Source organism: Symphalangus syndactylus, chromosome 19 (assembly GCF_028878055.3).
Source record: "Symphalangus syndactylus isolate Jambi chromosome 19, NHGRI_mSymSyn1-v2.1_pri, whole genome shotgun sequence".
Taxonomy (NCBI): Eukaryota; Metazoa; Chordata; class Mammalia; order Primates; family Hylobatidae; genus Symphalangus; species Symphalangus syndactylus.
Genome location: NC_072434.2, coordinates 40,365,272 through 40,375,188, shown reverse-complemented (window position 1 = coordinate 40,375,188; position 9,917 = coordinate 40,365,272). Strand labels below are relative to the sequence as shown.

Genomic DNA, 9,917 nt, shown 5'->3' with positions numbered 1-9,917 from the left:
TGCCTAGGGCATAGCCAGCCTTGGAAGGCTTCAACCAGAGTAGCAGGGTAGCTAATATTTGTTATTTAAATGAATCACTGACAGCAGAGAGTAGAAATTGTAAAGCCAGTTAATCATACATTAAGTATGTTAGGCTATTCTATTAGGCCAGGAATGGTCAAAACAATGTTATGCTAAGCCAAAACCAAACTCAGGGGAGCACAGGAAGGGGGAGGAGTGGGGCTTGTACCCTGCTACAAAACTCTAGGCTAGAAAATGCCAAGATTGTGTGTTACTAAGACTAGGTGAAAAACTTAATCCCTTAAGTCCCAAATACCCAACTTAGAGAGGTACAGGAAAAGGGCTGGTCAGCAACATCACTCCAGTGTTTTAAAAACTCATATATAAACTTGAGCTTATTTTGCCTGTTTTAGGAAATAAACGAATATAATGGCACATAGGGATTTGAAAAAATCACAAACACATGAGAGAGATCTTATGTTAGGCTGATTTATAAGTGCTGCTTTGGGCAGTTACAGTTTGTTTACAATGAGGAGTTATTTGACTTTGAACATACTGTACATGGCAATTAGAAGTTGTCACGGCAAAAGAAAACCACAGCTGGGCTGCCACAGCCAACACAAGAACCAGAAAACGGTAGATGAAATGAAGGAATAAAGGTGGGGTTTATTTCTTATTATAAAAGAAAAAAAATAATTCCTCATCAGTCTTAACAAAGACATCAGGATACAAAATTACAAGTGTTTTGACTCCAGCCCTGTCCCCATCTCCTCCAAGAGCAGAAGTAGGAGACAGTTGAAGCAAACAAGCAATTCTGTAAAAATTACCTAGAAACCCTACAAATTTGATTAAAATCTAAACTTCTATAATTTTGCTTTTTAAAAAATTTAATATCAAAAGGCCTGCTTTAGTGACATGCTATTCCTACCAGAAAATAACCCCAATACCCCCTCTGTCAGTAACATGCTCAAGTTGACCAGCCAACTCTTATCTCTAAATCCATGTGGACAAGTGTGTCTTTTAAACCAAAGCCACGGAGATCAAGTGACTGCTAGTAACGTGTCGTCTGTTAACTAATCCAGTGCCCACCTTCTCCAGAGGGTGGGCAGGGCAGAAACCCAAAAGGGTCATGAGGGCCTAACCCCAGATCACCGTCTTTCTAAGAACCACCTCCCTCGCTCCCTACTCTAAATGAGATGCTTTATTTCTAATCCAACTATTTGTCTCAAATTTGGTGCTCCGTGACCTGGATGGTTTTTTCCTTTAGCAAAACACACATAATCCACAAAACCATACATATAGTTTTTTGTCTTTACATTTAAATATAAAAATACTATTCTGCTTTGTGTGATAAATCAAGGACCAAGCAATAAGAACCTTTTCTTCTTTCAAGGTAGGGATATCCATCAGTTTATACTGAGTTTTGTGCTCAGAGCAGGGCATTTAGTCCCAAGCCAGGCTAGTCCCACAAGCAAGAGACCAAAGCCATTCTCTCTGATTCCCAACCCCTACCTTCTCTCCTAATTCCCACTTTTAATAGAAAAGTTGGTTATAACTTCTTAAAAGTTTCCACGAGGGCAAGTCCTAACCTAACCAGAGTAAGTCAGGTCTTCCCCTTTCAGCTACCTGGAAGAAAAGTCCTCCTCCTGCAGACGTGCTCTGTCCGGATAGCTACGCCTATTGGACAGGTGCACCCCATTAAATGGAAGCAGTGGTTATGTTTCCCCACCCTCCTCCCCACTAATGCACTAAAAAGCCTCAGTGATAGGGAAAAAAGGGAGGGTAGGTGTGAAGAAATTAATAACTTGACCCCTCTATCCCAGCCAAACAAAGAAAGCAAGATTAACTGGGCACATGGAATGAAAAAAACGACCTTGATATTCCACCCTTTGAGTTACAATCGGGACAACTGGGAGAGGGGGAAGAGTTGGAGTGGGATGAAGAACTAGGAGGGGCTCAACAGCTGGAGGTCTAGTCCACTTAATTTTTGTACTGGAAGGGCTCATCGCCGGTTTCATTGAGAAGACACGTGCGGATGAGGGCTTCTGTCACCGAAAAGGGGTCGCAGTTGGCAGACGGGCGACGGTCTTCAAAGTAACCCTTCTTCTCCTGGCCAACAGTCCGGGGAATGCGTATGCTGGCGCTACGATTGGCTACACCAGCAGAAAAGTCGTTGATGTTGGAGGTTTCATGGAATCCAGTTAGACGTCGGGCATTGTCCAGGCCTCCCTTGGGATCATAGGCACGGATGTGGTACTGGTGCCGCTTGCTTAGTTTCTCAATGGCCTCCTCGATGTACCTAGAGGAAACAGAAAAGATGGCGGTCCAACCTTGTCTCCAGGTATGGAGCCAAGAATGAAGTGCACCAAAATATGATACCAGTAGAACAAATACTTCATGAGGGCAGCGGCTGCATCTTCTTACCTGTGTGTCTCGGTGGTCACAACAGTGCCCGACAAGCAGTAGAAAGTTACTATTTGTTGAAAAGACTAATCATCTGAAACTTTCTCCCCCTCATAAGCATTAAGCTTATCCACATGCCTGTATTGTTACTAATTTAGTTCTAAAAGGTTTTCAAATGCATGAATTTGTCAGCTTTTCCCTGTCACCATGACATATATGTCACAAATATATATAACGATATATATTTATATAATGATATATGACTAATATATATTATATAAATTATAACAAATATTTATCACTGTGAATCAGAAGTATTATTTGGTATTTTTCAAATAGGAACAAAATGAGAGAATTTGAAGGCGTGTCAACAGCTAAAATACATCCAGACTGAGAAGTCAAGTTTACTCATCTTTAGCAGATATTTGCAAGTCATCCTGCAAAGGAGACTTTGCTGAGAGATTGCTAAATCTCCTCCCAAGTTTTCGCCACAAGAGATTAAAGATGGCCCCAGCAGAAGGTACTCACTTCAGACCATTCTCCTCCCGCATGGCCTTGGTGCTGAAGTTGGTGTGGCAGCCTGCACCATTCCAGTTCCCAGGAATGGGCTTAGGATCAAAGGTGGCTATCACTCCAAAGTCTTCACACACACGATGCAAGATGAAACGGGCCACCCAGAGATGATCTCCCATGCTGATTCCTTCACAAGGTCCAATTTGAAATTCCCACTAGAAACGAGAAGCTTGGCCATTAAAACAAAGCCAACTGCTCACTCCAACTCGGAAGCTCCTAAACCTGTTCTCTTCTCACCTGTACTCCAACCCGTTCTTAGATTTTGGGTTAGTGAGTGGTGTATCAGCAGCCCTTACTAGCAAAAGTCCTATGTGCACCTACCTATCCTTCTTGATGGATTGGAGCTATATTTACCTGGGCAGGCATGACCTCGGCATTAGTCCCCGCAATCTTGACTCCAGCATACAAGCAGGCCCGGTAATGGGCCTCCACGATGTCCCTGCCATAGGCTCTGTCTGCTCCCACACCACAGTAATATGGACCTACAGAAGCATCAAGACAAAACGCTAAGAGTCAAGAAATCCAGAGAATCCCGAAGTCAGAGATCAGAAGGCCCTTAAGCCTTGCCCTCTTGACTCATTATCCTTGCCTTCATCTGCAGGTGCGGGGCAGGGGAGGGGCAATAGGGGAGTTCCTCTTCATTACAGCTTCAGTGGGGCCAAAGGTTCCCCCTAAAAACCTTACTTTATATATTTATATCCATTTTTGGACTTTGGTGATGTGAGGGCTGTTTCGCCTTTACTGTATTATTTTGCTTCTTGATTCAGAAAGTCACTCCCATCCCTGGGAAGGGGCATTCCTGAACAGTTAGACACTTCTGAGAATTTCACCGCTAACCCAAGAAGACTTACCCTGGGGGCCTGGGAAGCCATTGGAAGGCCAACCAAAGGGGTGCCCATCTGTCCCCATGAGGGTATATTCCTGCTCCATGCCAAACCAGGGGTGCTGGTTGCTCACCATGTCCATTATCCGTTTACAGGTGTGCCTCAAATTGGTCTCTAGAAAAAAGAGTCAATACTACGCCATCAGGGATCTAAAGACATAGATGCTGAATACCGATGCTGATGGGAGAATAGTCCTTGAATTCTATACAACTGAGGTGTGCACTATGGTACGAACTGAGCCAGTACAGGCGTTCTTGGGATCGCTGAGTCAGAAAAATGAGAGAAGCTGTTAATTGTACATCTGTAGGAAGACTCTGAAAGACTTCAGTTTTAACTAAACTCAGTTACAACCAGGTCATATGGGAGTGGATTTAGAACAGGGCAACTTTCACTTTATCTGCATTCTGGCCACCTCCCAAGCACCAAATGCCAGGCACTTAACCCTCTATTCACAAGACAGCTGCTTCTGGTTGTCAGATTTATTCTTCATTTCTCAGGCACTTGGAGCCATTCTCTAATTTTTGAGAAACATTTGTCCATTGGTTTACATTTGTCCTGGCCTACATTCCAGGCAGGAAGGCTGTTACTGGGGACTCCAAGACCGGCAAACAGATCTGGACAAATCCAATGCTATTTTATGCCACCAACAGAGAAGACCATAGAAAGATGGGCCATATTATCTCTTCCTCAAAGCAGAAGTTCAGGGAAGAGAATCACTCAGATTCTTAAAATAGTCCTGAAATAGCCTAGTCTTCCCAATACTGATTTCAGAATGTCTTCTCCCTCCCCTTCACAGCATTCACAGATCGAGGAGGGGCATCCATAGCTGTGCTATACACACCTGCAGGCCTTCGATTGTACTTGAAAACTTCACATAACACCAGCTTATTAGGGTCCTTACGGAAGGGGTCCCGAAACATGGCAGCAGGCACGAGATACATGTCACTGTTGGAACCCTCAGACTGTAAAGTACTAGAGCCATCGAAATTCCACTCAGGCAACTCTGGGGCAAAAAGAGGGAAAATTACATTTAAAACATACAGGAGCTTTCCAAGCAATGCAAATACAGCCACCCCTTCACTCACCTTCCCATCTCTAAAGATCTCTTTTCCAGGAATTCATTAAAGCATAAATGCCATCATTAATATGTATAGTCTGGCACCTGTACCTGATCCTATAGCCTTTCCTATCTGAGTTACAAAGTAAGACCATTGTACCAATTCCTTAAAAGAAATATACCAGATACTCCCTTCCCAAATGTCTTCCAGGAGACAAACTGAAGCATTCTGTTATCACTACCATCCTATCAGTCACTTAAAATATTGAGATAGTGAAGGATTCTGATTCTTCCTTTAGGTAATGTGTCGCTTCCTTCTTCTCATGCCCCCATTGTATTCTGGCAAGTTATGTCCTTATTTTATGGATGAGGGAACAGACAACTAGCAGGATGACTTACTCAAGGATGCTCCCTTATCACCTACCCACCTTTCCCACTGTTTTAAAGGCTGCTTTGTCTCTCTAGCTGACAAAGTTCTCTGAAGGAAGAGACCAGACTCTCACTTTGTATCTTCAGTGTCTGTGCACTATCTGCCACATAACAAGTACACAATATAGGCTTTGTATTATGATCATTCACTTACTCAAAAAGGAAAAGTAAGCTATCCTAAACTAGGTAGGAGGTGATATTTTCTTATGGCCCCTTTCCAGAAGAGGGAAGACTATGGCTTGTTCTAGACTGAAAAATGAAGGTCACAGCTATAATCTAACTGTAGCTCCTAGAGGGATAAGCAATTAGTTTAAGAATTTCCAAAAGTGGCATCAACTAAAAATTAGTCGTATTTAAAAACCATCGTAGAGCATTTGCTTCACATCTAAAAGCCAGTGATATGAGTATTAAATACAGTTTTCTAAGAGTTTGTAAACTAGATGGTATTCTCAGGTTAGAGCAGTGGTTTTCTGAGGGTGCCTTAGAGCCAGGTAAGTGGGGATGTCCAGGTCGGCAATCTCTAAGCCCCATGCCAACTCTCCATAAACCAGACTTAGTTTTTCTTCAATATACTGGCCTACATGCACAATTCCATTGAAACCAAGGGTTCCACTGTCGCTCTGCTTTGAGGCAGTGTAGGAGCTTAATGTTGACTGAATGAAGTCTGAAAAGCCCTGCCTTAGGAAACCTTTACAAACAGAAGAAAGAGGCCTAATCCAGAGGCTGAGTCAAAGGCTGCTGCCCACCCCTCTGCAGATCCCATCCAGTGTGTGCCCCACTCCACATTGCTGTCTCACCTTCCACACACTTGGGCTCACTGTCCAGGGTCCGGGTCTTGCAGCGCAGTCCTTCTCCAGTACCATCGATCCAGATATACATGGCCTGGACTTTCTCACCCTGAGGCAGGGACATGTACACCTGCTTGATGCCTTTATTTAAGTGGGAACTTGCTGAGGTGGTCATGGTGGAAGGTGTTCTGGAGAGAAAAAAAAAATAACATTGTTAACGCCCACTCCAAACTGATCCCCTGCAAAAATGGCTCAAGAGGGATGACTGAATCAAAAGTCAGAGTGTAAGTGCCAACTCCTTCCCCTGTGGAAGTCAACACACAAAAAGTTACGGTTACTCACTCTTTCAGGGGTTTAGTTTTATAGTAGGCAAAAATCTCCTTTATAATAGGCTGTAAAACTGATCACCACCTTTCGAAACAATTAACACAGATGCCTGCTAAAGAAAAGATCAGGCCCTTGGTAGTAACTCAATGCCTCTGCATCCCTGAGCTCAGAGGCTTAAGTTCCACAGCTACTGCAGAACCCAGGCTTCCAAGCTAGAATTTAAACTTGTGAGGACTAAGGTCTATTCCCGCAGTGTAGCTGAGGTAACACTAAACTATCCAAATACTAAGCTATCAGAGGAAACAAACCAAAACCAATACACAAATTTACAAGACATAGAACTTCTTCCAATACAGGTAAAATCCAGCCACAGAACAGGCTTGGCTTCCACAGTTTCTGTTTTTCTCTTTGCCTTTCATCCTAGCTGCGGTCTTAACTCAAACCCACCGCCCCTCCCCACCAAAAGAAAGCTCACTACACATTTAGATTCAAGGATGAAACAAGGTTACAATATATTTTTTAAAAAGGCTAGCCGTTTCCTACAACAAAAGCTGATTCAAGCCAGATTCTAAGGGGCATGCTGCCATAATTTCCATAGGTCTCATGCAAAGTCTCACTTAAGATAGTTAAGAATCACAACATTATGGAATTCTACAAGAAGACTTCAAGTAATTAGGAAATTTCCACTTCTAAATCAAAAAAGTCTGGAAATTTAAAAGCCATGAGGCATACTAATAACTGCCAGCCACTACCACAAAACCTCTGAAAGAAGCCACAACAGCCGAAGGGGAAACCTTCTCTCCCTCCCTCCTCCCTCCGTGGCCCAGGATGGCTAGAAAGGGAACACATTGTTCTCCTCCAACGACTAGGGCAACGTTCTGAAGTACAGTGGTAAAGTTTCTATGGGCAACCGTCCATGTTTGCCCAGCTGAAAACATAACTGCTTCTCCCTCTGACAGCCTCACCACCCTTCCCCTTGGGGAAGACCAACACCCCAATATTGCCTCTAGAAGACTCGGCTGGCCAAATCCTACTTCCCACCTCCATCCCAGAACCCTTTAGCTCCTGCTAAAAGCTACAACCCACCGAAGCGGGCGGATCACCTGAGGTACGAAGTTCGAGACCAGCCTGGCCAACATGGTGAAACCCCGTCTCTACTAAAAATACAAAAATTAGCCGGGCGTGGTTGTGCACGCCTGTAATCCCAGCTACTCGGGAGGCTGACACAGGAGAATCGCCTGAACCACAAAGGTAGAGGTTACAGTGAGCCGGAAGATTGCACCCCTGCACTCCAACCTGGGCAACAGATCGAGACTCTGTTGAAAAAAAAAAAGCTACAACCCAATTTCTCGGCTGTCGTCTCCAACATGTTACACCACCAATATCACGCACGCTTTGTCCTAAGCCTCAGTTTCGGATCTCTTGCTCTTTTCCGTGAGCCGAGTTGGATGCCAGCAGCCTAGTGCCACTCTATCAACTGCTGCTGCCGCGGTGCCAAGTTTATGTGGGGGGAATGGATTCTGAAGTTTTCAGCCGTTTCTGCAGCTCCCACCAACTCCGGGGTCGTCCTCCCTGCCCCCTCACTCACCCCAGCCACAGAAAGTCAAGCGTATTGTTAGGGATGCCCTCTTTAACCCTTCTCTTTTTGGAGCGGCGTTCGCGCCTCTCCTCTTTCTCAGACTCTAGCTGCTGCAAGCACCGGAGCTTTCTGGGAGAGGGCGATGGAGAAGGGGACAGACAGCGGCCGGCCCGGGGGATGTCGGAACAGGCAGGTTGGTGGGTTAAGGTCTTAATCTTGACTCGAGATTTCTCCCCGGAGTTCACGGAGTAGGCGACAAAGCCGAAGCAGCTGGAGCGCGACCCCGAGGAGTCCGACTTCTCGTCGTCTTCATCATTTTCATTCGTTGCTTTCTTCGTGGACTTGCGGCTGGGGGAGGATCCCCGCTTCCCGCCCCCGAGGGAGTTATAATTATCCACTTTGAGAGCAGCCCCTTCTCACCGAAATGTCCCTAAAGTGGGCGCCCCGCCCCTCGGGCCCCCGTCCGAATCTCAGGGCCTCACGGAGGTGGCCATACCCCGCCGCCGAGGGGTTGGGGGGTCCGGGGGAGGGTGGGGGCGCAGTCCGGAGGGACTGCGCGCTGCTGCTGCTGCCTCGGCTCGGCCCGGCTTCTCCACTGACTGCGCCGAGGCCCGGGCTCTCCATTGTTCTGTCACATTGGAAGGCCCCCGGGACCCCGAGGCGGGAGCCGGCCGCGCAAACAACGCTCACCGTTACACGCCGCAATCGTGGCGTCTCAACCATCGCCAGAACCACGACGATTGCTCCGAACACCCCACCACGAGGAAGGCAGCGAGGCGCCCGCGCCAACCAAGCGCCTTGTTTGCGCTCCACTGGGGACCGCACCGCCACTCCATCCACAGCACAAACACCACTGCGAGCCCCAGGGCGCGGGCCGGCCCAACGGCCTCCAGGGGCGGCGCTTCAGCCGCAAGTAGTGAAAAGAAGATCAAAACAACTCACCCCGCCCTTCCCAGAGCCTGGCCAAGGGCGCGCCCCACCAGCGCCGGCCCCGACGGGTCCAAGCCACCAGCGGCGGAAGCACGCGGGAGAAGCACTCGTGCCGGACCTCAGGCCCGGGCGGGAGAGGCCGCAGCGTAGGGCTGGGACTGGAGGGGCAGGCGGCAGAAAAAAGAGAATGGGCGGCGCGCCTCGCGGGGTAGCAGGGGCGGCGCGCATCGCTTGGGTGCCACCGGGCCGTCCGGGGGCTTACCTGGGCGCCGAGCAGGCGGGCGGGTAAAGGTAGGCCGCGAGAGCGAGGTTAGGAGAGGAGGCCGCAGTACTGCTCACACGCTCCGCTCTTCTCCCACTCTCGACTCTGCAGGGCCGCCAACAGCCCCGCACCCTTTATCCGCGGCCCGGGGCCGCCCCCGGTGCCCTGATTGGCTCCCAGCGGCCAGGAGCCCGGGCCGATCAGCTGATGCGTTCCCGGGCCCCGCGGCCATTGGGCGAGGAGCCCGGCGGGCGCCACTGGGGTGGGGGCAAGAGAGCTGGGAAAGAAAGAAAGAGAAAGGGGCGTGGGGGAGGGGCAGGGCGGCGTGGGGGAGGGGAGCGGTGCCGGGAGGGCTGAGGGCGGAGGGGCGAGTTGCTGCCAGGCCGGGAAGCCTCCGCTCGCCGCCCGCCCGCTCGCAAGGTGCCGCCCCACGGCCCCCAGCCCGGGGTCCCGAGGCTCCCAGCAAAGCGCCCTGGACCTCTGCCCTGCAGCCTTCACGGGGAATAGTTTTACGAGGAGAGCTCCCTGGGGAAATGCGGAACCAGGGAAACCGAATTTAGCCTTTTGTTGCGAGGGAGCCTCCGAGCCCCGCTTCCTGCGGACAGGGGTTAGCTTGAGAGGGAGCGCGGGGCGCGGGACCCGAGGGAACCTTGGGCGGACCTGGGCTAGGGCGGGTGCCGCTCGG

General features: G+C 48.6%; 1 protein-coding gene across 3 annotated transcripts; it reads right to left on the bottom strand.

The window, feature by feature from the left end:
• Window positions 1-475: 475 nt before the first annotated feature.
• Window positions 476-9,377, bottom strand: GLUL (glutamate-ammonia ligase). Of its 3 annotated transcripts, none has more exons than XM_055234166.2 (7): window positions 9,233-9,377; window positions 6,144-6,322; window positions 4,702-4,863; window positions 3,828-3,974; window positions 3,331-3,458; window positions 2,932-3,131; window positions 476-2,299 (listed from the first exon to the last, which is right to left on the bottom strand). In XM_055234166.2, the coding sequence occupies exons 2-7, from the start codon at window positions 6,307-6,309 to the stop codon at window positions 1,981-1,983; spliced, it is 1,122 nt and encodes a 373-aa protein (XP_055090141.1). In that variant the 5' UTR covers window positions 6,310-6,322; window positions 9,233-9,377; the 3' UTR covers window positions 476-1,980. The 3 variants fall into 3 exon arrangements, with proteins under 3 accessions (XP_055090141.1, XP_055090143.1, XP_055090142.1); XM_055234168.2 differs by lacking the exon at window positions 9,233-9,377 and adding an exon at window positions 8,731-8,854; XM_055234167.2 differs by lacking the exon at window positions 9,233-9,377 and adding an exon at window positions 8,050-8,514.
• Window positions 9,378-9,917: the final 540 nt, after the last annotated feature.

Excerpts from the sequence above, each read along its gene's own strand:
- GLUL (XM_055234166.2), bottom strand. The coding sequence starts at position 6,309 with ATGACCACCTCAGCAAGTTCCCACTTAAATAAAGGCATCAAGCAGGTG. Across the intron at positions 3,459-3,827 it reads TGGCTTCCCAGGCCCCCAGG|GTCCATATTACTGTGGTGTG; the intron begins GTAAGTCTTCTT and ends ATGCTTCTGTAG. Across the intron at positions 3,132-3,330 it reads CCGAGGTCATGCCTGCCCAG|TGGGAATTTCAAATTGGACC; the intron begins GTAAATATAGCT and ends TCTCGTTTCTAG.